At 39.9% G+C, this 27,397-nt stretch overlaps 1 protein-coding gene across 2 annotated transcripts; it reads left to right on the forward strand.

Moving 5' to 3' along the window:
* The first annotated feature begins 433 nt into the window (after positions 1 to 433).
* On the forward strand, positions 434 to 27,397 carry CAST (calpastatin). Of its 2 annotated transcripts, none has more exons than XM_059833359.1 (26): positions 434 to 480; positions 817 to 873; positions 1,045 to 1,161; positions 2,398 to 2,508; positions 3,012 to 3,113; positions 3,904 to 3,984; positions 4,081 to 4,134; positions 4,730 to 4,819; positions 4,977 to 5,072; positions 5,767 to 5,865; positions 9,251 to 9,334; positions 10,316 to 10,363; positions 12,868 to 12,972; positions 13,265 to 13,366; positions 14,056 to 14,157; positions 15,183 to 15,266; positions 16,030 to 16,077; positions 16,245 to 16,340; positions 16,911 to 17,009; positions 18,401 to 18,502; positions 20,283 to 20,375; positions 21,214 to 21,267; positions 21,757 to 21,846; positions 23,742 to 23,821; positions 24,958 to 25,024; positions 26,109 to 27,397. In XM_059833359.1, the coding sequence occupies exons 1-25, from the start codon at positions 466 to 468 to the stop codon at positions 25,013 to 25,015; spliced, it is 2,067 nt and encodes a 688-aa protein (XP_059689342.1). In that variant the 5' UTR covers positions 434 to 465; the 3' UTR covers positions 25,016 to 25,024; positions 26,109 to 27,397. The 2 variants fall into 2 exon arrangements, with proteins under 2 accessions (XP_059689342.1, XP_059689343.1); XM_059833360.1 differs by having other exon boundaries at positions 23,747 to 23,821.

Raw genomic sequence — 27,397 nt, forward strand, 5'->3', positions numbered from 1 at the left:
AATTTAATTTTTCAGTGTTTGTTCTTACATGTTTCTACTGGTAGTAATTTATTGCTTACTGTACTTTGACTTGAGATGGATCACAGGAATCAATTTTGTGGAATGGCTGCAGAAAAATTTCAGGTGTAAATCAAACTGTTCATGATATTTGTTTAATACCTTCTTTCCCTGTCTTTTTGACCTTCATATGGGGACTGTGTGTGCGTGTGTGTGTATGTGTGTGTTTGCACACATTTGAGCGCTCTTAGATCTCTGGAACGGAGGTCTGTGCCAAGATGTTGTAAACTGCAAGATCAAAGCACTGTGTGTGAATTACATAGCATGTGTGCTCACAAGTGTGAACCTGCCTGATATTCTTCTTTATATAAGCCAACCCCTTAGAAATAACCAAGCATATTAATCTCTGAATATATGTTGCTTATATTTCAGCCCACACCAACAACCAAAATAGAATCTGGAAAAAAAATGCAGTCAACCAAGGTAAATACTTACCTTTCACCTTTGGCAAGTTGTTGTACTTTGGTCTTTGACTAACTTTGAAAAAAGAGGCTAAACTCCTTGCTACTACTGTGACACATGAAACTGCTGTGTGATTAGTAGCACAGCTGTGTGCAAAAGAACTAGGAGCTGACAGGTGTGGAAATGCACTGTTTGGGTGGAACAGTCAGGATGCTTTATTGCTTCACAACACCTTAAGAAGTGTTCTGTTAACCATCTTTAAATCTGTCTTGTGCTTATTTGAACTAGTGTAGATCATGTTCCATAGCATTGAATGGTGGTAAGGGTAAATTATCTCAATTTTTTATTTCATGACAGCCAACAGACTCTCAAAATAAACAGCTGTCTCAAGAGAGGCAAAAGGAACCTGGTGGTGTAAGTTGTATAATTTTTCTGTTTCTCTCTCTCTTTTTTTTTTTTAAATGAAGGCTTCTTGTGGTATTTTTCTTCTTTCTTTCGTTTAAAAAAAAAACGAAAAACCTAAACCAAACAAAGCCAGCCTGTAAGTATTTCCATATGTAATGATAATATTTTATCTCTAAACAGGCAAGAAGCCAAACCTCACCTTCTGTGATAACAACTTCTAAACCAAATAATACAGGAAAAGTAACTACAACTCAAGCTGACCAGCTTCCACAAGCAACCTCCATAGAGACAGCAAAGGTATAGTAAAAGTAGCAATCCAATTTTTATTATTTATGTTATCGTAGGTGTTAGAAATCCCCATCAAGATGGGTTCTTATGCTGAATATTGCAAAGTGAGACTGGGCCCCTAAAAATCACAATGTAGTAAAGCTCAAAAGCTGTCTTGTGTTTAAATGTCTGTGTGACAAACCTCCTTGTGCTGCTCTGAAATCTGGACGCTCTAAAATCTTCACACTTTACCCACTAATTAACTTAAACAACATCGTGAATATACCATTTCCAGCTAACCCATGACTGCATTAATGGATGAGGAGCAGCTGCAGGTAGAGCTGCCCAGTCAGATCGTATTGGTAGTTTGTGGTGGTTGGAGGAGAAGGGTTGGGGAAAAAGTTGGGGAGGGCTCATTTCAGAAGGACAAGTGGAGAAAAAGCTGGAGCAAAAGTGTGTGGTAAAGTCGGGATCTAGATCGTTTGGTCTTCTGGTCTGCATGTGTCTGGGTGATGAGGCCAGAGTAACATGAAACACTCCTGCAGCTCTGCTGCAACCCACTTTTTTTGCAGTAAATGAGAATGTCTGTGATGCAGAAGTCTGCATTCTGTATTGATGTTGCTCCTGCACCTAACTCTCTGAAGCAGTTTTCACCCTGCCTGTTGGAGCAGTATTTGCTGCTGGTGTTAATGGTGTATTGAGAACTATGGGGTGTAAATAAAAGCTTTCAAAAGATACTTGGAAAGGGACTCATAGTCTTTCTGCACTACAGATTTCTTTTACTGGCAGAGTAAAAGAAAGGAGTGCTTAAAATTGCATGCTTTATTTCTCGCAGCAAAATCATGCTGGAAACAGAGTATGTCTCCATAGTATTGCAGGTAGATGGTAGCTCGCTCTGCCCAAGCATCTGGACACTGTGCAGGTCTGTTAGCCAGTTGCTGAGTCCAAAAAATATGCGTGGCCTCAGAGCTGGATGTTTTAGGCTGGGCGCAGTATCATGCACACTGCAGCTGGTCAACTTCCAGGCCACTCAGCTAGTAGGTAGAACCAGGTTATCGTTTTTATTCAAAGTGTAGATAAAGAGGGACAGTAGATATGCATGCCTGAGTAGAACATCTCTGTTTTAATGGTTGGACTTGATGATCTTGCAGGTCTTTTCCAACCTTAGTGATTCTGTGATTCTGTTTTACTTTGTTTTGTCTCCAGAATATGTAACATAGGGCCATAGAATAACACCGTCTCTTAATTCTTCTCTTACTTCTCCAGCCTAAGTCTGAGAAGATGTCCATAGTGGCTGGCACAGCTGGTGCAGGCACAGCTGGTGCAGGTGCAGCTGGTGCAAGTGTGGTTACTGCAGCTGATAAGTCAAGTACTGAGGTTCGTAAACACAGTCCCAGGCAAATGCTTCCCTTGTAAAAGTGTCTCAGAGTGTTTCTCTCCCTGAAATGCTTCAGTTTCAGAAAAAATAAATTGGTAACTGATGAAGTATTGCTGTGTAGTAGTTATGTATGGTGGTGAAGAACTATCTGAAAGAATAGGTAATAAACTAGTGGCGTGTCATTTGTGTTTTGTCAAATAGGGCTTACTTAGAATCACTTTTACCAGAACTAGCATAAAATTAATTGCTCTTTGTCTTCAGTTGTGTTTGTATATGTATGCATGTGTATCAGCTGGTATATAAATACAAACAATCTTGTACTGACATTGGGGAATGAGTTTAAGAACAGTTCTCACCAAAAAATTTGGCAAGTGCAGAACCTACTGAAAGAAAGCTTTCAGTTTGGTTACCAGGAGTTTACAGATTCACTGGATGATTCAGATTTTGGGTTTTTTTGTTTGTACAGCATAATAACTTCTATAATGACCTACTTGTTTTTTAGCCTGGTATGGATGAGTCGGCACTAGATAGCCTAATAGATACCCTAGGTGGACCTGAAGATGATGTGCCTACTAGTCCTGTTTACACCGGTCCGGAAGTTACGGTATTTTACATTTTTTATTTTTATTTTTTAGAAGATTCATCTTTAAAATATGTCTGTAGTTGCTCACTACTACATTGATGCAGTATTTGTCACTTTGATCTGCTAAGAGGTTAAAATAGAGTTTGCACAGTTGCATTTTAGTGTTGTTTTCAGTAATAGAGAAATGATACAGTTACGTGTGTATTGCAGTAGGAAACAGTGAAGTGTCAACAAAGAAAGTTTGTTGCTTTTCAGACTGACTTCCAAGCATGGTCTGCAGTTGGATTTACAAAAGGCAGTAGTGGAGGTATAAGAGACCGTAAACCTAGAAGATGTAATTTCTACCTGAGAAAGAGTAAAACATTGAGAATTTGGGGAAGACTACATACTTCTTCTGAGTTAGAATGGGAGAGTAACATAAGAAGGATTAAGATTACAAGCTCAATGGCTCAGTGCAGTACTCAGCCATGATAAAAATTTTTTAATTTATAAATACTTAAAATTCAGTCTACGTACAGTAATACATTCGATGGTCTGAGACGCTAAAATGGCTTATGTTAATGCAGAAGGAATCTGACAACAGAGATGCAGAGTTTTGCTAGATGACATGCACTGTTGAAGCTAGTTGAGATGCATGTGCATGACACTGGGTTCTGAAAGACGCTATATAGTCACAGTCCAGGATTGGTCCTCTGACCTAGCCAACCCTTGTATTTTCCTTCCAGAAGTATCACTGTAGATAGGTCTACATTAGAAATCTTTTTCGATTAACAAGAGTACAAAAACATTCATGTGTGCATTCTTTTCACAGGAAGATATATCTTCAAGATACTTGGAAGAAATGGGTAAACGGGAAGGTAGTCTCCCTCCAGAGTATGTTAAATTGTTGAAGGTTAGTGAGTTAAAAAAAAAAATTCTTGATTCATGTTTTCTTTCATATTGTATGATTTTTGCTTCACATTTACTACCAAATTAATTCTCGTTTTAGAGCAAAGGGGATGGCAAAGATGGAGTCCCAGCAAAAGTAGATGAACGAGATGAAGTAAGACTTTTTTGTTTGTATTGGAAGGTGAAAATAATCCAATCAGCATTGGATTCTTAGGAAAATTTAAATGTTGTCTGCCTTCCAAATATCCCAGGAAGTGGGAGAGGGCTGTGGGGTGCCAGATAACATAGATACAGATAAAACTAAATATAATTTGGCACAGATGTTTTTAATAAAGAAGTAGGAATTTTCAGGACCCTGACTGAAGCTGAAATAAGTGCTCATAGACATGTTGGGTGTAATAATAAGAAAGGAAAGAAATAGTAGCTGTGCATGCAGGAGTCTCTTTGTAACGTCTTTAGCAAAGATTAGTTGAATTTCCATACTTAGCAAGATAATTCTGTAAGCCAGCTTAATTTTGCTGTTTATAAGTTTAACAATAAATAAATAAATAAATTTAAAGATAAAAGTTAATCTAAAAAATAAATCAACCGGCAAGAGGAAATATCTTTGTCTTTTCTGTGACAGCAGCATGTGCTTCTGAGGTCGTTGTCTGAGTAAGCATGGAGCACCCTCAGATTTTCATCCGAGTTTGACAGCATTGATATTTGAACTTTAATAATCATAACCTAGTTTGCAATTTCTTGCTCAGAAACCAATGACAGATGATGAGCTTGCAGAGGCCCTGTCATCTGACTTCACCTGTAGCATTGCTTCTGCTGAAGAAAAGAATCTGACAGAGGTATCAGTATTTTTCTTGCCATTGCATACCTTTCTTGCAATGAAATATTGCCATTATTATCTTAATATTTTGCTTTAAAATGATCTTGACAATTTTGCCCTTATTTTTGCAAATTTGCCTATAATTTCAAATCTCTCGTTTTGTCCTTATGTAAAAGAAACCAAGCAAGGAAGGAGAAATCGTGCAAGCACAAGCAGCAAGTTCAGTCAAGACCTCAGTTCCTCCTAAGGAGAAGAAAACAAAATCAAAAGAGGTATACATAGCCATTCTTTGACTAGTTAACGTCTAATTAAAATTTACAAGCACGTGTATTTTATGTGTGCCTGATTCTGTAAAGATGCTCATCCTCATTTTCAGTTGTAAATCCTGTTTATCACAGAAAGTATAGGAATAATAGGAATTGCCATTGCTCAGACTCTTAACCGTACACTAAAGATCTGGCCTCAATGGGTCAGATGATTTTTCCTTCCGGATTCTTCTGCAGAATAACTGCAGTTCTTCTGACTAGAGGCAATAGAGTAGAAAAATTAATTTCTTTTCTTAGCTATGTGAGGTGTGTTTAAAACTTGGATATGATGTAGTTTTCTCATGTTTTACAAACCTTTCTTTTTTCCTCTGTGGAGAGCAAGTGTGACCTTATGCTTTCTGGGTTTCCCATTTCAAAGCATGTGGCAATTGTGTTATGTGATACTGTGCTTTTTTTTTTTTTAGCTTTTTCTTTTCTCCTCTCCTTAAGAGGAGATGTGCCTTGATTAGACTGTGCTAATCTTAATGCATAATTTGCCATATCCTGCAATGTGATCTTAAGGAAATCAGGTAAAGCCAAACCGAAACGACCAGTCTGGTGCTGGCTGTTTGGTTCATATACAGCATAAAAGATATGTAGGGTAAAACCTGTGTCAATTTAAAGAAATAATGAAACGATTTGCCTATTTTCTTAAATACAGGAAATTAAAGATGATGCAATGGAAGCTCTTCTTGATACTCTTGGTGGACCTGAACCTGAACCTGAAGAAGATCTTAGCTCTGTAGTAGAGGTGTCAGAGGTATAACCTTACTCATTTTTACAGCAGTTTTCAGATGCTCCTGTCGAATCCCAAGTCGTCTTTGTTAGATACTGTACAAATGTGTAAAATAATAACAAAGTGACTTGCATATCGAAAGCCTAAGGAGTGTCTGAGTCTTAGGTGGTTAAGAAAATTAAGAAATGAAGACATCCCAAGCGGATACAGATAGAATAGAATGTAGTAAGATGGTCTGGAAAATCATAAGCATTTCATTTGGCTATACAAGCATACATACATACACTTTTCCCTGTGTTAGCTATAGTTGCTCTGTATTTTTCCCCGAGCACTGGGTACGATTTATAGCAAGCTTCTGTTTTGCACGTATTTGCTGTTTGATTTTTAATTAACTTTTTAGGGTTTTAGTGCATGTGCTCCTTTTTCTATCAGACCTCATTATCTTTCTAATTTGGGTTTTGCGTTTCACAGAATCACTACGGTTGGAAAAGACCTGTAAGATCATCAAGTCCAACCTGGGGGCGGGGGGGGGGGGGGGGGCGGGGACGACCAAAAACCAAAAAAAAGACCCACAAACAACCCACGCAAGCCGACCACCACACAACAACAACAAGGCACAACACACCAAAAACCAACCCACCCAACACCACACAGCACCATGTCCATCAAGCTACATCCCACAATGCCACATCCACACGCTCCTTGAATACCTCCAGGGAGGGTGACTCTACCACCTCCCTGGGCAGCCTATTCCAATGTTTCACTACTCTCTCGGTAAAGAACTTTTTCCTAATATCTAGCCTGAACCTCCCCTGGCGCAACTTGAGGCCATTTCCTCTTGTCCTGTCACTAGTCACTTGGGAGAAGAGACCAACACCCACCTCTCTGCAACCCCCCTTCAGGTAGTTGTAGAGAGCGATAAGGTCTCCCCTCAGCCGCCTCTTCTCCAGGCTAAACAACCCCAGCTCCCTCAGCCGCTCCTCATCAGACTCGTGCTCCAGACCCCTCACCAGCTCCGTCGCCCTTCTCTGGACACGCTCCAGCACCTCAGTGTCCTTCTTGGAGTGAGGGGCCCAAAACTGAACACAGCATTCGAGGTGCGGCCTCACCAGCGCCGAGTACAGGGGCACGATCACCTCCCTGCTCCTGCTGGCCACACCATTTCTGATACAAGCCAGGATGCCGTTGGCCTTCTTGGCCACCTGGGCACACTGCTGGCTCATATTCAGCCGGGTGTCGATCAACCCCCCCAGGTCCTTTTCTGCGGGGGAGCTTTCCAGCCACTCGTCCCCAAGCCTGTAGCGTTGCCTGGGGTTGTTGTGGCCGAAGTGTAGAACCCGGCACTTGGCCTTATTGAACTTCATCCGGTTGGTGTCAGCCCATCGATCCAGCCTGTCCAGATCCCTCTGCAGAGCCTTCCTACCCTCAAGCAGATCAACACTCCCTCCCAACTTGGTGTCCTCTGCAAACTTGCTGAGGGTGCACTCTATCCCCTCATCCAGATCATCAATGAAGACATTAAACAAGACCGGTCCCAAAACTGAGCCCTGGGGGACTCCGCTTGTGACCGGCCGCCAGCTGGATTTCACCCCATTCACTACAACTCTCTGGGCTCGGCCATCCAGCCAGTTTTTTACCCAGCGAAGAGTGTACCTGTCTAAACCACGGGCCGCCAGCTTCTCTAGGAGAATGCTGTGGGGAACAGTGTCAAAGGCTTTGCTGAAGTCCAGGTAGACAACATCAACAGCCTTCCCCTCATCCACTAGGCGGGTCACCTGGTCAGAGAAGGAGATCAGGTTGGTCAAGCAGGACCTGCCTTTCATGAACCCGTGCTGGCTGGGCCTGATCCCTTGGGTATCCTGCACGTGTCCCGTGAGCGCCCTCAAGATGAGCCTCTCCATAACCTTCCCCGGCACCGAGGTCAGGCTGACAGGCCTGTAGTTCCCCGGATCCTCCTTCCGACCCTTCTTGTAGATGGGCGTCACGTTGGCAAGCCTCCAGTCATCCGGGACCTCCCCCGTTGACCAGGACTGTTGATAAATGATGGAGAGCGGCTTGGCAAGCTCCTCCGCCAGCTCCCTCAGCACCCTTGGGTGGATGCCATCAGGCCCCATAGACTTATGAGTGTCCAGGTGGCATAGCAGGTCGTTAACTGCTTCCTCCTGGATCATGGGGAGCCTATTTTGCTCTCCATCCCTGTCATCCAGCTCAGGGAGACGGATACCCTGAGGATACCTGGTGTGGCTGTTAAAGACTGAGGCGAAGAAGGCATTAAGTACCTCAGCCTTTTCCTCATCCTTCATGACAATGTTCCCCGCCGCATCCAGTAGAGGATGGAGATCCTCCTTGGCCCCCTTTTTGTTGTTAATGTATTTATAGAAGCTTTTTTTGTTGTCCCTCACGACCGTGGCCAGGTTGAGCTCTGGCTGGGCTTTCGCCTTCCTAATTCCCTCCCTGCATGACCTAACGAGGTCCTTGTATTCTTCTTCACTTGCCTGCCCCTTTTTCCAGAGGTGGTAAGTTCTCTTTTTTCCCCGAGCCTCAGCATAAGCTCCTTGTTCAGCCAGGCTGGCCGTCTTCCCCGCCGGCTCTTCTTACGGCACAGGGGCACTGCCTGCTCCTGCGCCTTCAAGATTTCCTTCTTGAAGAAGGTCCAGCCTTCCTGGGCCCCTTTGCCCTTCAGGACCGTCTCCCAAGGGACCCTCCCTTCACTATCTTCTAAGACTTACAGTTTTTTTCAACAGGTAGATTTTAACAGTAGCCCTGTGTTTGCATGTACACTTTGACTTTTTAGTTTAGTTTTGCAAACTCTGCCTGTAACCCTACTAATATCAGTTATTTTCCCCTGTCTTCACTTACAGCTCGGAACAAACAAATGACAGGGAAGTAGCAGAAAACCATTTCTTGAGAAAAGATGATGGAGCTCAAATTTGACAAAAAAGAGCATGTTGTATTGCAGATTCAGTCAGTCAGGGCCTTCGGATGACTTAGTGGTTGCATTGCTTCATGACGGAGGTCCAGAGAATTAATAGCTGTGTTTCAGTAGGAGTAATGGGTTACAGAATTACAGCTTGTATAATCAGGGTGATGAAATCCAAGAAAACCTGAGGATTTTGTACATCCCCAAAACTCTAAAAGTACTTGCCACAAAGTTACAGCTCTGAATAGTGTCTGAAGTTTTCTAGAATTTAAAATAATATAGCCATATTGACATACGGCATTGATTCTTAAGCCATGATGATTTTACCACAGAAATTTCATGGGAATAAATTGAGGAATTTTAGTATCTTGATGTATGGAATAATTTTATCTGATGCTAGTACTTCTTCAAACAGTAGGCTGAAGGATCTTGGTAGTGAAGTTTTATTTTAATTTCTCTAAGTGGTTTTTTTTGTTGTTTCTTTTTAAGGCAAAAGCTAAAGAGAAAAAAGAAAAAAAGGCTGGGGAACGTGAGGATACGATACCTCCAGAATACAGGTTAACACCTGAGTTGGTAAGTTTTTCATATCTCCATTGCTTTGTAAATAGGGCACTGTGTCTGACACGTTCTTTCATCCCGGAGAGGGAAAGAATGTGCAGAAAACAAGCAAAACAAATATTTAATCAATGGCTTTCTCCTATTGGAGCTTTCTGTATCTTTAGTTTCCTTCCCTTCCTTTGTGGGTATGAGTGGGTTTTTCAGGCATTCAGAGCAAAGATTTGATCTTCCCAGGTCACACATTTCTTCTCCAGGAGTGGTGTTACTTGTTTCTGATATTAAATCTCAGTGTTGTAAAATCCATCGCTTTACAGAAGTGCTCTTGAGTGTCACTTTGTAATGCAACCTTGAAACACTATTGTAAAATGGTATGAAAATTACTCATTTTTTTTAGATTGTCACTTCAAGTGATGGAGATTTGTTTGAGGTTAAGCAAAACAACAATAGAATTAACGTGTGTTTTCCATAAAGTTCAGAATTGGAAGTTTTTGCGATGGTTATTAGTATAACTGATGTGAACATCAGGTTGCTATATAAACTGGCCTTGCTGGAGCTGAATATTAACATTCTGTTTTGAAAAGAGCAGTTTTACCCCTCATTTTACAGATCTAAAGACTGCCTGGCTACAGACATGGGATTTAACCCCCTATTTGCTCAAGTGCAAAAGTTTCATTTTTGCACTCAAAGCTTGTTTTACTGCTGGATGAATTCCTGCTGTTTTACTGTTGAATTAATTCCTGCTGCATATTGATACTGATAGGAATGACCTCTTTTTGGTCTCTTGGCCCGTTTGTATTGTGTTGACATCACATTTGCTTTCCTTATCCATTTACCTGGCCAGGTAAGAATTCCCCCTGTTTAGGGGAATTTCTGTTACTGTGTTACTGATTTCATCTTGTGTGTATCATTTATTGTATATTATTATGCTGGTGATTATGGAGTATGGAACTTCTTATAACAATGGAAAAATGTCAATAATACTTACTTTACTTTTAGGATAAAGATGGAAAACCAATATTGCCAAAGCCTGAAGAAAAGCCTAAGGTTAGAAAACTGACAGTATTGTAGGAGTGTGAATAGATACCCTGTTTTCTCCCTCTCTGTCATCACTTCTGTCTGTGTCATTATGTAAGTCTCTTGGTCTGCTTGTGTGTTTACTTCCTTGCACAAAACCTGCTGATCTGAAGTGTCAAGTGAAAGTTGGTGTTATTGAAATTCACTGGCTGTGAATGAAGAGCTCATGGTAGGAAAAAGGTTTGGAGATTATGAAGATAGGAGATAGTTAGAGAAATGACTGCTGACACAAAGAAAAGCTGTATGGGGACTTACTGTAAGGTATTCTGTAGAAGTCTGTTGGAGCTGTTGAAGGACAGAGAGAGGCGAGGCAGGAAAACCTTTTGTTTTCTTGACAGTTTCTCATTAGTCATCAAATAGAAAAAAACACAACTGGAAAGAAGGAAAAAGCTGCTGTGGACATTTTCCTAATCACAAAGAACAACTTGGACTTTGCAGAAAGTATCTGTCATGGCCTAGAAAGTGCAAGATAGATTGAAAAGGTTGAAAGAAAAAGTTACAAAGCTTAATTTAAAATACACAGGAAGAAAGCAAAAATTAGGAAAAGCACTGAAAAGCAAAGTGCACTGAAGAAGCTGAGGGCCTCACTTCGGAAATACTGTGAGTTGAGGAGTGCTGCCAAAATTGGAAAAGTACAGGCAACTTCTGTTCTTCTGAAACAAGTGTGAAGGTCAGGACCAATCTGAGCAGGAATGACACTGTGCCTTTTTAGCAGAAATGTGAAGTCATTTGTATTATTCAAGCTTGAAATACGGAGGAATGTAAAGGCAGTGATGAAAAGACTTTATGTCTCTATAAATTTTCATGTCAGGTCTTAGACATGCAATCATCTTCAGTGGGTGATGTATGAGAGCTGCACAGAAGGAACGCCTGCCAAGCATGTCATAGGAAAAAAGAGCAGCTATGCTCTGAGGGAATTAGACACTAATGTTAGGAGACAAGCCTTCCTGTTTCACAGGGAGCACAGAAGAGATGGCGCACAAAAAGAAGAAAAGCTCCAGTAGAGGAATGTGGCATGAGTTAAGGGAGGTTGGTTCATAGTTTGCCTAAAGTCTTGTACAAAACCAAAGCAGAAGTTGAGCTCAGAATCATGAGGTCTTACGCCAAAAGAATTAAGTGGTTAGTAGAAGAATAACTATTCCTGTGCTCTTCCACGGCTATCAATCAGCGATACAAATATAATTGAATAATTGTTTTGTAAGAGAATCACAGGAGTGTCGAATATGTTGCAGTATTTTTCTCAGCACTACTTCACTATTTATAATTTGAAGAAGGCGATTTTGAGCAAGATGTGTTTGACAGTATTCCTGTGGTATCATCAGTAATTTAGATCTGTGAAACCAAAATCAGCAAAACAAAAAAGTTATGTCAGTAGCTGGAAAACCTTCAGTCACTTACAGTTCTTCCCTGATTCCTGGTGAATGCAAAGTTCTTCCTTCGTGATTTCAACTAGGGCTTCTATTACTTTGGGCCTCCATTCTGCCATACCCTTAAGCACATGCAGTGGCATTACTTTTGTGAAAAAAGTTGTCAAGTGCCTAAATGCTTTTTTGATTTAGTGGAGGAATTCAGTCATTATGAAAAGTGGGGCCTTATGAGAAGAGACATTTCATAAAGACTTAGGGGCACTGATTGACAAAGGAAGGAAAGTGGGAAGGAAAATAAGAGACTCTCCTTTAGAAACGTCATTTTATGTATTATGAATTGGAGCAAATTGGAGCCCTGACCAATTAAGTTCCACATAGCAAGTGAATGGCAATCACTGCTGGCAAAGATTTAAACACTTAGGTGTAAACAGTAGTTTGAAGGATTTCAGGAGCATTAATAATAGATCACAGAAGTATATAAATCACATAGTACTAGATCACATAGTATCAACAGATTCTAACAGATCACACGGTAGGGAACTAAAACGGCAGTTCATTCACTTTTCCCTAAAACGTGCAGTGAAAACCACTGAATGTCAGCAGTCAGTGCACAAGCTAAGAGAACTTCCAGCTGACATTGCCTCTAAGGGAACTCTACATCTGCTGGGAAAAATAAAATAAAATGGGGGAATCATAATCTGATGGTGCTGCTTTCCACTACCTATATGTAATTTATACTTGAAGTATTACACCAACATGATGCTGTTATCATAAATACTATCTAGTAAATATTAGCATTCTTTGTTTTTTCTAATTAAGAGGTTGCATTTTCATTTTCAGTAGCGCTGTAAACAGTACTGAACATAATGTTCTCTACATTATATTGACTTTCGATAACAAAGCAGCTGAGTCATTCTGAAAAGTGGGGTTTTTTAATTTTAAGCACTGCGGAATTCATGCTGTTTTGTTGCACATAAATGTGAAAGGTTATTTCAGTGTAGGCTACAAAAGTTTTCCTGCTTTCAGAGTAGTTGAAATATAATTCTTGAAAAAGAGAAATTAAAAACAGGTAGTGAGTCACCTGTACCATATATGTCTTTTTTGCAGCCTTTGAGTGAATCTGATCTTGTTGATGAGTTTTCAAAAGACTTTTCCTGCCCTGCACAGCCTGCAGTACAATCCAAGCCATCGAAGCCCCGCAGCACATCCAAAGTATGTCTTTTTAGTTCACTGAAGATGCTGACACTGTAGTTTTGCTAAGACTAGATAATGCTACTATTCTTTGAAGAAAAATATTTTCTTCTGTTTCTGCTTTTTCCCCCCCGTTGCCTTCAGTGGAACATGCAGTATTAGCACTTACTCTTTAATTGAGGAGCTTCTACCATTAAATCTAGACTTTTCTTTCTTGTTTTGTACTGTATTTTGAAAAAAAAAAAAAAAAAGCCAATGAACAGGTATGTTCTGAGCATATTCAGTAAAATGCAGTGTAATTGTTCTGTTTCAGAAGCCTTCAAATCCTGTGTCTGCAAAAACTACTGAGGATGAAGTAGTCCCTCGTGCCACAGCTTGCACTGTGCAGTCTTCAGCACCATCAGCTGTGTCTTCAGTGAGTAGTCTTGGCTGGAGCTAAAGCAACACTCAGTGCTTCATTTATGCAATGGTATAGCATGTTTTCAGAAAGCTTATTTCAGTATTGCGTATTCTTCCTCCATAGAGGTAAGCCCCAAAGGCTGAGTGCTTTCCAAAAACATCAAGTCAAGCACAAACTGAGCAGGGAGGGTCAATGACCTTCTTAATAGAGGAAGTTAAACTGACAGTGCTTGTCGTCTACTCTATCTCTTCATGCTCTAAAAGGGATGCTGTTTGTGAACTTAATAGATGCTGCAGGAAAAGACAAATTCTACAAAAAAAATCATAATTGTCCTGCTGAATATTTCTGAAGATTGCATTAATGGCTGTCATTCTTGCATCTCTTCTCAGAATATATATGCTTCTATTAAAAAACAAAACAAACAAAAAACCACCCTGTGGAACATTTTATCTGTGATTAGGCTTTGGAAATGAGAAGCCTGTTTATAGAGCAACCCCTGTCAAAGTTTCCTTATGCCTTGAACTGAGCAGATCCCAAGTATGTGAAGACAATTAGGGAGAGAAGCATTACAGTTTTTTAGTTTACTTCTCAATTTTTACTTTAAGTAATGTGTGGCTGGCAGTGGTAGTATATGAACAGGGTTTTTCAGCTGCAGCTAAACTCCAAACTAAGAATTGTCTTTTGCTGTATGAATACCCTTACAGGTTGGTCACGTGGCAGATGAAGTACTGGAAGCCTTGTCCAGTAGCCTAGGAAAGAGGGAGCCTGATCCAGACGAAAATAAACCTGCTGTGGACAAAGTTAAGGTAGAGGAACAATCAGACCTCAGAACCCAGACTTTGATGTAATTATCTTCAGTGTTACTGTGTTTCCTCAGGCTAGAAACAATTTAGAGATAGTATTTTCAGTTTTTAAAAAAAAAAAATTTACTTGTGAAACCAGTTGTGTTCTACTTAGGAAGTACTAGTAGGATTTCAAGACAGTGAATACATTTTCTTAATCATTTTGCCTATTACAGTACAGTATTGCCCTCAGCTTCAGAAATCTGCTAAACCAAAGCAGAATCAACATGCACATCAGAGGTAGCATACAGTATGGCCATATTTCAAAAGGAACCAACTTTATGAGGAGTTGTTTAAATTAGGAATGATACATAAAACGTTGGTTTTTTCACTGATCTTGTTATTCTAACAGGGAGCCTTAAGTAGATCACTGAAATATGTGTATTCTGTCTAAGGGAATGCTGTTCATAGTCACAGTCCAAATGCCCCCATTTGCCACCCCAAACCATGGGCCAGATGGTACTGACTGGTGCCAAAAATAGAGGGCAGCTCTTCTGGTGGACTGGAACTCTTTATCAAATGAAAGTTCCCGAAGTTGGCTTTACTACCTTTTCTTAGCTGTCATCTTCCAATATAACTTCTATTGCGGGTAGTCCTTTTTGAAGTTGGCTGCTTATTTCTCTGTTCAGTCTTCCTTTGCATGCAGCCCAGGTAGCTGTTGAGTGGATTTCAAAAAAAGTCAAGAGTTAAGACTCAGAGGTATAATGCTATTTTGTTACTGGTCCGTGCTTGTCTGTTTACTTAATTCTGTTGATCTTCATTGAAATAGGTAGAGCTGCTTCTGATATACACAGGAAGAAACAGGCAGAGAAATGAAGGCTTTCTCAAGAGAAAAGGGTCTCAATTTGCATGAGATTTTTATCTGGTAGTTGGATTGAAAGACTAATTTGAATCAGTAGACTGAAGACTTCGAAAGCTTGCTCATATGCGTGTCTGTTGGGATGTAGGCATTTGGGTTTATTAATATTATTTTTATTTTCCCTTCATAGGAGAAAAACAAACAGGAAGAACGCAAAAAACTGGGTGAAGATGAAGAAACAATTCCTCCAGAGTACAGATTAACAGAAACAAAAGTATTTAATGTGCTGTTTTAGTCTTACTTTCCTTTCGTTTCTCAGGATATATGTATGAAACTGAAACTCCATTTCATTTTGAAATGTTGATGTTTAGTTCAGCCATTTTTGTAGTAATATAAAATTTGGATTTTTAGTTCCTGAATATCTGACATCTATCATTAGATAGGCACAGAAGTGGTTTACGTGCAAGTATCTACACATGACTAATTTTGGCTGAGATTAGTGCACTGGAGTCTTTCATTAGCTTTTTGTATTTTAGAACTTAATAAATTGTGATTGGTCAAAGCTGTTAAAAAAACCCAACACTTCAAGCTTTTATTTTTACAAACGTCACCACACGACTCATACAACGTAAATGGGTTCCTTAGGTGTAGCTGAGACTTGCGCAACACCTGCCACAGCTGCTGGTGTGAAAAGATACAGCCATTCCGGACTCTGCATCCAGGAATATTGTTACCAGTCTGGAAGCTGGGGTTTCATTTATTAGTTGTGCTATTTCCATGGAAATTGAAACACGACATAGGGAAGCTCAGAATCCCACACACTGAATCGCTTTCCAGCACTCAGATGTTTCTGGGTTACAGGACCTGGATTTTTTAAGTGACACCTTGAGTAACAGCAGTAGATGCTAGAGGTTACTAATTAGATCATTTTCTTGTGCAATACTATCTGTCGTTCAGTGAATGCTCTCACAGTACTTGTATTGCATGATCAATTAAGGACTGCTTGGTTTAATATAAGGGGCTTTTTTTTTTTGTAGGATAAAGATGGAAAACCACTCTTACCAAAACCTGAAGAAAAGTCACAGGTAAAAAAGTGAATATTAAGATAAATGTTTCATTCATGAATTGCCTACTCAAATGTCAGTAAGGTTTCCCAGTCTTCAGTTTAAAAATGGAGATAGGCTGTGTTACCTGCTCACTTTTCAATGGATAAAAAGGCTTAAAAGCCTCTGTTTTTTCTTTTTAACAATAGCCGATGAGTGAAAATGATCTTTTAGAGGGTTTGACAGAAGGGTTTTCCTGTTCTCCATCCCCATCTGCACCATTACCTACACCAACTGTAATAAAGGTGAGTATATTTGATTTCCAAAAATCTGTTTTATTTTCAAATTGTTTCAATAATCTTGATATTTTATTTGCTTCCTTTAAAGTTTTCTGTAAACTTTCTTAAATTCAGTAAATAAAAATTTTAAATATTTTTTGCAATAAATTAGTAGAAGGGAGAGCAGGACTTTAATAATTAGAAAAACCTAGGTAAGTTAGTTGTCCTGTCTTTGTACCAGTTGCTTGCATAAGTAATGCTTTGCAGTTGAGACTTTTAGAAGTGTTTCTTAGGAATATAGGTGGGCTTGATGAAACCTTAGCTCCTTTGAAGTCACATAAAACCTGCCTCTGACTTAAGCTATGCCAGGGTTTATCCCAGTAGTTGAGACGGAAAATTGAATGTGAACAAACTGAGATGCAAAACTGTTGCACAGTGCTTCTCAGGAAGGGGTTTCAGTCTGAAATAAGTAGAGCTAAGAAAAATAAAGTCCTGGAAATAAGCTGTCTGGGCATTGCATTTTAGATGTGTGGAATTTGATGCATATTTTTCTCCTAGTGTCCTCTGTGTTAGTAATGATGCTGTGTCTTCTTTCAGAAAACCAAGGAGGGTAAAAAGCCTGCAGATTCCTCGGACGTTATCTCTGCTGCTACAGTTTCTTCAGTGCACTCAGCAGCTCCTCTAGCTTCTACCTCAGTAAGCAACCCCTTCTGTAGATCCTTATCGAGGATCTACATTTCTTTACTGAGAGGGTGGCCAAACCCTGTAACAGGCTTTCTGGAGAGGTGGGCGATGCCCGAAGCCTGTCAGTGTTGAAGAAGCTTTTGGACAATCCCCTTAACAACAGGCTTTAACTTTTGGTCGGCCCTGAAGTGGTCAGGCAGGTGGACTATATGATCAATTGTAGGTCCCTTCCAACTGCAATATTCTGTTCTATTCTGGTCTATCTCAAACTAAGAAGTGACTAATGAAGAGAGATGGGAGCATGATCCATACAGTTTTACCAATATAGACTTGCAAAGTTAAATATAGGGTGCTGCAAAGTTAAATAATTTATTGCTAATACTTCTGGTCACTTCATGTTCCACTGACTGTGAAGACTGGTCTGCCCGTTTTGTCCAAGTTCGGCTCACTGTCATAGTCCAGCCTGCCTTTGAAACCTCCTCACCTGCGCTTGGAAAAGGAAGTGCCCAGTCCCGTGCTGATTCCTCCAGAGTAACTGAGGACATCAGAGGATGTGTGCATTTCCCTTCTATGGGTCAATGTGGGCAGTTACCTATGTGCAAATGGTTTCATTTTTAGTCTTGGGCCTTTAACCAAACTGCACCTTTCTTTTCCTGGTTAGGCAATGAGAACATTTAAAATAATAATAGTGTAGTTATTAGTGTAGTGGCAAAGTCATCTGTTAAGTCTATAAAAGGAGGAGTTCAAGGTTAATGGAGGGACAGGCAGTGCCATGACCTCCTCCGAATACCAAGAGAACTTCTCTTCGTTGCGTTTAGTGGTAGCATTGCATGCCTCATTTTTTCTCCATTTTGATCTGTGCAGTGGGAGCTCCCTCTAGTGCTTCCAGCCTAATTTGAAAGGGGAATATAAAGCTTCTCCCACCTGGGTTTTAGCTGGTTTTAAGGGCTTTTTTTCTAACCAGTGTTTGAATAAAACTGGTGTGAATTAGCAAAAGACCATATGTATTGTCAAGGTAAAATGTTAATAAGCTTTAATTCAGACAGGCACTTCCTTAGCAGCTAATCGGTAGTGATAATGATGTTTGGAAAATGAATGGCCATTACCAAAAAACAATCTTTTCATAGAACTGTTGTCATTAGATCAGTTAAGCTTATGTGCAACAAAAAAAAGCCGTTAAAATAAATTTCCATAAGCCCTTCTTGAAATTATGTTTTCTGTAGGTCTAAATATTATGTAATATTTTCCCCAGCTATTGCACTACATTGTAATTACAAAGGGAGAGATGATTGTTCATTGTTCACTGAAGTTGACAGTTCATTAGTCAGTACTTACATTAGCTTGATGAATTAAACTATTTTTACAGCTGATTTGCGTTCACAAATGTGTTTATACTTTGTTAGGGAGGAAAAGAGATGGATGAAGCCTTGGATCTCCTGTCTGATTCCCTGGGACAGAGGGAACCTGACCCTGATGAGAGCAAACCAGTTGTGGATAAAGTAAAGGTAACAAAAGACATTCTGAAACTTGTGCAGTCTAGGGGCAGGGGGCGGGGACCAAAAAAACCAAACCAACAACAAAACAAAACAAAACAAACCCCAACCAAAAAAACCCCCAAAAACCTGAGATACTTACCTTATTTCTTAGAGATTTTTTTTTTTTAATGGTACACTGCAGTATTTCTTACATACTTACAGGAGTACATGGCATGTGATTTTCAGATGTAGGAGTAAGGTTACTAGAAAAAAACAACATACTCTTATGTTGTCCTACATGTAGGCTTATCAACCAGTTCATTTAAATGTCTTTTGCTTCTAAGTATGCACTCTTCAATCAGCTGGATTACTTGTGGGTTTTGTGAAAAATGTTGAATTAATTAATCTACTTTAGCCACTTGGAGGTAAGTGTTGAAATATTACAGGAAATTTGCAACCATTTTATTTCAGTGCCATTTATTGTCATTATTCTAATTATTTTTCAGGTGTCTTCTCTGGCCTCTGTTTCTAAAAGTAATTTTGTGGCCGCCTTTTTGCCAAACTTTTATAACCCCACAAATACCAAGTTCATCAATGGACACGTTCATTTAATCAGTCCCATTTTTTAACTTGCTTGTTTCTGCTTGTTTTGTCTTCATTCAGTCTTTGTTCATAAAATTGTATAAAGACCTTTCTACTAATCAGAAAATCAGATGCACTTCTGCATAATAGCAGTAGTAATAGTAAATTGTAAACTGAAATACTTAAGGTATAAGGGCATTACTGGGGAAAAAAACCACCATAAGCTGCCCTTGAATAAATTTAGGCTGGAATCTAGAAGGAGATTTCTACTCTCAGACCAGGCTCCAGTGCGGAGGTAGTTGGCTGCCTGAGGAACAGGTTTATACAGTCTGGGTAGCGTTGTCCCTTGCCATAGCAAGGGAGTGAATGCTTCACGTGCAAGATCTCAGCAACTCCTGTGCTTCAGCGGAGCTGTAGGAGCCCAGCTTTCTTTATATGTGGTTCTTTACAAAGGCATGGAAAATGCTTATAGTGGATGAAAAAATTTCAAAAAGAAGTGTTCCTTAAAATGTCTGCGTTAACAAATACAAAAATATTCTTCAACAATATGCTTAAAAACCTACTTGTATCTAAACCAGGTGTTGTATTTGGCATGTTTCTAGTATGTTTGCCAGAAATCAAAGCAGGATAAATTGAAAAATAAATGTAGTGGAAGGAATGCTTCCCTCCTTGATGCAGTTTTCAGGAGCTTGTGGTGCTCTGCCTTCTAGTTGTGTTGGATTTGAAACTGACTCTGGCTCCTAAGTCTGATGAGAAGTGTAGGCCACTCTTGATCACTTTGGGTGCAAGGTGGGTAAGTGCCCTGGGTTTTGCTAAAGGTACTCAGGTGTATTCACGGGTAAGACATTGCGAGAATGTCAGTTTTGTGTTAAAGCTACAGTGCATGGATGAGATTTGATGCCAAAGTACTGAATAACTCCTTTTAGTCAATATTACTGAAAAGCAGAACTGAAAGTTGACATAACTGGTTTTGTATGTTGGGATGCTGCTGGGTGTATATATGTTTAATTTATTAAATGTGTACACTTATTGAGAGCTAGAAAATTTAAAACTTTCAGGCATGAAATACACTTCATAGTGAAATAAATATATGGGGTTTTTTCTGGTAGTTTTGAAATTTTAAATTCTAAAAAGGCAGCTGTCCTAAGTTTAATGAGCACTCTGACTTACTGTTTGCTAATGTTTCTAACGTAAGTATTGAAGCTGTTAAAAAATTAAATGCTTACAGGAAAAGGCTAAAGCTGAGCACAGAGACAAACTTGGAGAAAGGGATGATACTATCCCACCTGACTATCGAAAACTGCTGGAGTCAGGTGAGCAGGTAAGGAAAAGCTTTGTTAGTTTTTATTTAAGCTGTCTTATTGCAACACCAGAAATTTGTACATACGAGCCAGTCTGTCCTCTGGAATTACAGGGAGAACAGGGAAGCTGAGTAAGTGAGTAAGTGTGTGTACTATATTTAGGTACTAGGGTTAAACATGTAAATATCCTGCACTTAGAGTAGCTCTGTGTATCCTTGCATGCATTTAATTCAAAAAACAGACAAATTAGGGTTTTTATTCTTTTCTTAAATTGGGCACTCTGAACAAATAAATCACTTTGAACCACCTAGTAGCAGTCAGCAGTATCGAGATTTAGCAGTATAGATTCCAGTTACACTGGCTCAGTGTTTTACGTGCTCCAGAAAACCCGGTGAAAAAATAGGGTGTCTCCCTTGAAACAACTTGGCTTTATAGTCTCCTTTTAAACAGGAGATACTTGCAAACTGTGGGTAACAATGCTTATTCATTCCAAGTAGTTTTCTTCCAAGTTTGGGGGCACAGGTATTACCTTGGTGGTATTCCTGAAGCCCTGTGAAACTGATATTCGCTGGAGCAAGTGACTGCTCTGACAGCAATTTGATCTTTTCTGGATCAGGAAACTGTTTTTCCAGCAGACTACAAGGATAGAAAGATGGTATCGCAGATGTAGTCAAAGTAACAGAGCTTTAAAAAACATCATGAACTCACTGAATATGTAGCATGAGGAATAAAGAAATAGTTCAGAATGGTTCGACTTTCTTGGTAATCTGTAAACTCCCAAGTCATACATAAGTACTTGTATCTTAAAACTAATCTGACCAGTTCAAAATGAGGATGTAATTCTTTCTTCTTTCCAAGGGTAAACCAGTAAAGCCAACAGCAAAGGATGATGTGAAACACAAGGAACAAAAGGTAACGTTTACGATATTTTTGTTCTGTGTTTGTTTCATGTTGTGTGGACTGATCTTTTTTTCGAAGCAGTGTCGTTGTAGGCTCAAGGCACGATTCATTGCAAATTCTCATAACTGCTACTGAATGCAGTAGGTAATAGTAACAGTGTGGACAGTAAAACTTTTGTGAAGAGTAACTCTTCACAATAAATACAGTTTTTATGCACAACTACACTGTGAATGTTCAGGTCCAATATTCAAAGAAATGGCGTCCCTTGGAAACCTCAAATAGACATCTCTGTTCTAACACATGTGTAGGTACGGGATTTTTTTTTTTAAGAAAGGGATAATTAAAGCAGACTTAATTCCTGAAACATTAATCTGACCGTGGGAAGTACTGCATATTGTGTGACTTCAGAATTATTTTATAAATAAAATTATATTCTAAATAGAATTATATTATAAATAAAATTATATTATAAATAGAATGATAAATAAAAAATTATTGCAGAAGCCTACAGATGACTCTGCAGCTATCGATGCCCTGTCAGGTGACTTTGATACTTGTGCAAAGGCTCCTGCCACACCACAGCACTCAAAGGTAGGACATTTTCTGCTAATAGCTTGCAAAATAAACAGCTTGTCACTACTCTGTGAAAGTTCCTCACTTTTCTTTGCAGTAGCTCAGTTTAGGTTTTGAGCTAGCCTCTTTGGAAGATGCTGTCCAGATGTAGTGATTGTCTTACTACTGTAATGGAAGTCTGATGCATCTTGCTGTGTATTAAATATTTGGAAGAAGGAAGGTTCGTGGTATTTAGGGTCTTTTAGAGAAGTAAGACAGGCTTGGAGAAGTGAGTTGAGCACAGAATTGTGGTAACAGTTTTTGTACAGATTAGAGTGTTCAAAAAATGTAGAGAGACAGAGAAATCTTTGTTCAATGATTGCACGTGCTACCTACCAATAGTTGTAGGCTGGTACTGAGAAACAGTTCAAGAGGGTTTTACAGAGAGAAATGCTAGGAGTTGAAAAGAGTTCTAGGTGCGTTGGGGGAAATAGTAGAGCTGACAAGAAGAGTGGACTGGAGAGGCCTTGTAATGAGAAACGGAGTGTTTATTTGTTATATAATGATCTTAAACACAGCTGACAAACACCTGTCAGACTTTTTCCAGCAAAGTGCTGCACATGTGAGGCTGTGTGAAACAAACTAGCAGTGGAAGCTGCATAAATCTGGATGTCACCAACATGGGGATGGTGTTTGAGAAAGGATGGTTGTGCTGGAAGAGAGTGTGAAGAAGGGGACTGAGATTTGGTCCACATGTGAGAAGAACTGCTGTCAGATATGCTTTCTGCTTGCTCTTAACCCGGCGTTTGTTACCTCGAGCTGGGATGGAGGGAGAGGTCTTGTATGGCTTTGAGACATCCATCGTGACACTACAGTCACCGTACGTGCTTCCTTGGCAGAGGAGCCCAAGGGCTCTCTGCGACAGCTGGTGGGATATTGGTGTGAAAATTATGGGCTCCTTTTGTTTTCAACAAGTGCTCAAACTGGTTAAGAACCAGTAACTCCCTCTTGTTAGCCATTTGCGCTCTCGTCCTGGATGTGATGTGTTCTATCCTATGCCCTGGTCCCTCACCTACAGGCAGAGGGAATGGTACACTTTTTTGAATGGTGAATAGTTGTTGTACTCAGCTGGTTAAAGCAGCTGCTGTTGTCTCCTATCTGCTGCTGACTCCTGCCAGCCCGTCCCTGCCTCTTTCCTGCAGTAGTGGCCTGCCTGCTTCCTGCAAGGAGAAAGAAAAAACCAAAGCTTGAATTTACAACATCTTTGATCTTTGACGAAACCAGTATATTAGCAGTCAAAAATTAAGTCCCTTGGACAGACACAGCTGTGAAAGCATAACCTGTTGCCAGGTGAAGTTCTGCATTAGCTTCCTTAACCTTATACTACAAGGCACCCAGTTACCAAGAGTGAATTATTAAGTTTGTCCGTGCTGAATATGTTGATTATGATTATCTGTGCTTTTATGCTGTGTTTCTTGCTCTGCTGGGGCGCAGAGAAGCAGCAGCTTTGAAACTGAAGTTCAAATCAGATGTAATTCCTGGGAGGAAATGGCTGTGTTTCCACACAGCTCTTCTGACCACTGCGGTGCTTCCCCAAGTGCTTACTTTGACACCAAATCCTCAGCCAGGTTAAGACAAACTATTGGTGGTTTAAGTGCTGTTTTATGTGGTTATGAACTTCAGAGCTAAATCTGCTGCTGCAACATTATTGCTTTGTAGTAAATACAAAATCTGTCCATATATACCAGCTTTTCTATCTGTGTATGCTTTCTGGTGCCTCAGCCTCCCCAGTATTAAACAAAGCTGCATCCTGCATTGAGCGGTCTCCCACCTTACCAACCACGTATAAAATAACATGTTATGGCAGATGTCAAAGTAGGAGCCATCAATTCTCTGTTCTCTTTGTAACTGTAATTCTTTTTATTTCTTTGGAGTGTAGGACAAAAGTGGAAAGGAAACCGTCACCACTAAACCAACCCCAAAGGATAAAGGAAAACCCAAAGACCCTAAAACGGTAGAAACATACATATTATAATATGGACAGCAATGGTTACCATAAAGTATAAACACAAAAGATGGGCAACTGGATTTTGGTTTCATATTACGTGGATATTACTTTGGGGAGAATTTTACATGAGGAGGTTGACCTTGATCCATTTTTGTAAGCGTGTAGGAGAAAAGCACCTCTCTATTTCAAGGGAAATTTTCAATAAATGGGGGCTAAAATATGTTTCTTTCAGAGAGAGTGTTGTCTTCTGCAGGCGGCTCAGTGCATGCTCTACAGGCTTCTCATTCCCATATTTGCTGATTTAAGAGTCACACTTCACATGTCTATAGCTGCCTCAGGATCCCTATCAGTTCTGTCTTTTTTTTAACAATTTTAAATAACAGCATTCTAAAAGTGGTTAGAATGTACTCCTTCAACTACATGTCCTGTTCTCAAGTTAGTATCAGAATTTATTTTTAAAAAATTAATGAAACCTACATATATGCATAAATAAGTATGCAGAATGAATCTGGTGGGAAAAGGAAGGCCGTTGTTTCTCTATTTCAAAAAAAAAAAAAAAAAAAGTAATAGTTTCTTGGCTTTTGTCATCCAGAAATACAGAAAATGGATTTCGGTAGGGGTGAAACTTTTCCCATCATGTTGTTCTCTCACGGGATACGTGCAGGTAGATGCCTGAATCAGATGGTAACATCTGCTCTGGAAGCTTTAAGTTTCACATTTCAAGTGATGGGATTTTTCTTTATTATGAAATTACCACTCGTGCCTTTTGCATAACAATAGAACAGTCCTACAATTTTCAACGTAAAATTGGGAGGAGTCTTTTAACTCCTCTTCAGAAGGAAGTATTTTTTAATGTTCTGAGTCGTGACTGGATCACTAGCATGGGTAAAAGGATGTTGAGAAATAGGATATGAAGAGGTCAGTCACAGCCCTCTTTATCTGAAACTAAGTGATGGTGGAAAAATGAAAATATATATACACAAGAGAAGTTACAAATACTGTTGCTAAACTTTCTCTATTTCAAGTGCAGATCATAATTATGTCTGGAACTGTGACTTGTGATGAGTATCTGTTGCTGGTTTATTTCAGATTTTAGCTTAGTTCACAGTTTCTTACTACCTCCTGCTTCTCTTGCTCTTTAGGCAAAGGGACAGTCCTCCAGCAGCAAATCTGAGAAGCAGAAAACAAGTTAAACGTTAACATCATTGGGTGAGATTTCTTCCTCTCTATTCTCTGAACTACCACAACTCATTCTAGTGTTACTAAAGCTAAGTTTTGTTGACAGTCGTTGAACTGAACCAAGACACGGTTAGAGATGCTGTTAGACACAACACTTGGAATGACCTTGAACTTCAGTGTTCCTAGGCAGAAAAGGCCTGAGTTTTTTTTTTTCCCACACCCTTTGTCTGGACAGTTTGTACAGAATTACTCCATGTAGCTAAATTCCTTTAGGTTCATGTAACTAAGGATTCCAAGGCGTGACTTACTGCTTCCCTAGTAAGACTTTTTAACAGAGTAATGAAGACCAAGCACATCTCAACTGGTTGTTTTTATCTTTAGGACAGTGAGCTTATGTCATTATATCTGCACCAGGCTAATTTTGGAACAGCGTCCAGAACAGATATAAAAAGCCCCACAGCTAAGCTTGCAGGTATAGCAGGTTTCAGTGTTCTGCTCTTGGCTTTCCAGGCACAAATACAGCCTTGTTCTGTGCACGTGTTCCACTGCCACCCTGTACTTCTTTGTACTTAGCTTGATCACACCTTTAACATAAGAGTGAGTAATTGGAGTCTTTCATCATTAGTTCATGGAAGTACTCACGTACCTACACTTTGATGCTTGATACAAATGCTTCAGGGTGGAGGGTTTCCTGGGGTGTGAAGGAGAGATGCAAGGGCACATCCAGTGCTGGCCTCCATCCACCTGTGTGCCAGCCAGGAGGGTCCGAGTTCTGGCTTTCTGAAGCACCTGTGGAGGAGCCTCTCTCCTCTGACTGCAGAGGCAGTCCTGGCTCCTAACAGAGTATGAGTGATAATACGGAATGAAATCCCATGTGAAGATTTGGCAGCCGACTTCAAATGGGCAAGACAAAGATGCACCATTACTGCGAATCTGCAGTGGACTGCTACCCTCACTGCAGTATCACTTTCAAACAATACCCAATCTCTTGTGATATTAAGTCGTCCTGGATTTCTTTCTGTCACTCAAGACTTAGGTTTCCAATAATTCTTTTTTTTTTCCCCAAGTTAAAGAAGGTAAGCACTCTAACTTTTTTCCTTTTTCTTCCTCCCAGGATCTTGGCACATCATGTAAAACATCTTCTTTCTGTTGGTGGATAATTATTCCTGAAGAACAAAAGCTGATGCAAAAAGCATGTGGTTCTTTTGGGTGGTTTTTGTACAGTGATACTTGCTGGACTTTTTTCATACTTTCTTTTCTCCCAATAGTAGACTAAGGTGTAAGGTGTGTTTTTTTTTCCCTCTAGACATTCATTTTATTATACTCACATACTTCAACTTTTTTGTAATTTTCTCCAGTTTTCAGAGGGAAAGAATGCTTTATATTTGCAAGAAATATATTTCATAAATGAATAGCAATGCCAAAAAAAAAAATCTGCAGACTTTTGCACATAATTGCCACATAGTGCCTGTAAATCTCAGAAAAATTTGTATGTGCTAGCATTTTTAACATTGCAGTGAATGCATTAAGTATTCTGGAATATAATGAGCTTTAGCTATCCTCAGCCCACCTCAGCCTGGCTGTGCAGTCTTCCCTCAAGCCAGTCCCTGGTAGGAAGCCAGAGGTAAGCTGTGGGTAGCTAAAGAATGAGAAACTGGGGATTAACCGCTTCATCAAGTGCATCTAGTAGTAAAACAGGTATTTTGGATGCTGCCTTAACTGTAGTTAAAACAACAAAAAACACACCAGATAAGGATTTTAGGTGTTTTTTTAATTTCCAATTGTATCTGTACTGTTATCTCGTAATTTCAGGAGTCTCCTGGTCTGAACAAATACAAATCCTGGTGTAACAATGACACCATTACCATCACAGAAGAGGAAATAAAGAAAGTACATGAGCCTTAGCAGAGATCAAAGAGAAGTTCAGGTTAACAGGTGGACTTTTTTTTTTATTTTATTTTGCACTGTTTCTAGTCCTTGCTTCTGTTCCCTGCACTCCAGAAGGGAATGCAGAAATAGGGCAGAAGTTAATGCTGCAGGGAACAATGTCATACTCGCCTGCGCTGCAGGAGAACGGGCACGAGTAGGCACCTCCCATAGGCCTGCTGCACACAGGGCTGTCGCGACTGAGGTGTGCCAAGTGCCTCTGTGTGTTTTCCTCTGCCTTCGCAGCCTGCAGAACATCTTTTTGCACATTCTTACACATGTACCGCTTCACCATTAGCTTGCAGAGGAAGGTCATACCAACATTTGTACTGATACCAAAACCAGACTCTAGTATGTAGCGTTGCAGACAGAGACAGCCCGCAGATTTAAGTTGGGGATATTTAGACTTGTGACTGTACTTCGCGGTCTGTACTGAGAACCTGTGTCACACTAATAAAAGTTTTTAAGAATGCATTA

Source organism: Gavia stellata, chromosome Z, assembly GCF_030936135.1.
Source record: "Gavia stellata isolate bGavSte3 chromosome Z, bGavSte3.hap2, whole genome shotgun sequence".
Lineage (NCBI taxonomy): Eukaryota > Metazoa > Chordata > Aves > Gaviiformes > Gaviidae > Gavia > Gavia stellata.

Coding starts and splice junctions, on each gene's coding strand:
- CAST (XM_059833359.1), top strand. Junction 16,078..16,244: donor AACCTGAAGAAAAGTCACAG/GTAAAAAAGTGA, acceptor TTTTAACAATAG/CCGATGAGTGAAAATGATCT. Junction 20,376..21,213: donor TGCTGGAGTCAGGTGAGCAG/GTAAGGAAAAGC, acceptor CTTCTTTCCAAG/GGTAAACCAGTAAAGCCAAC.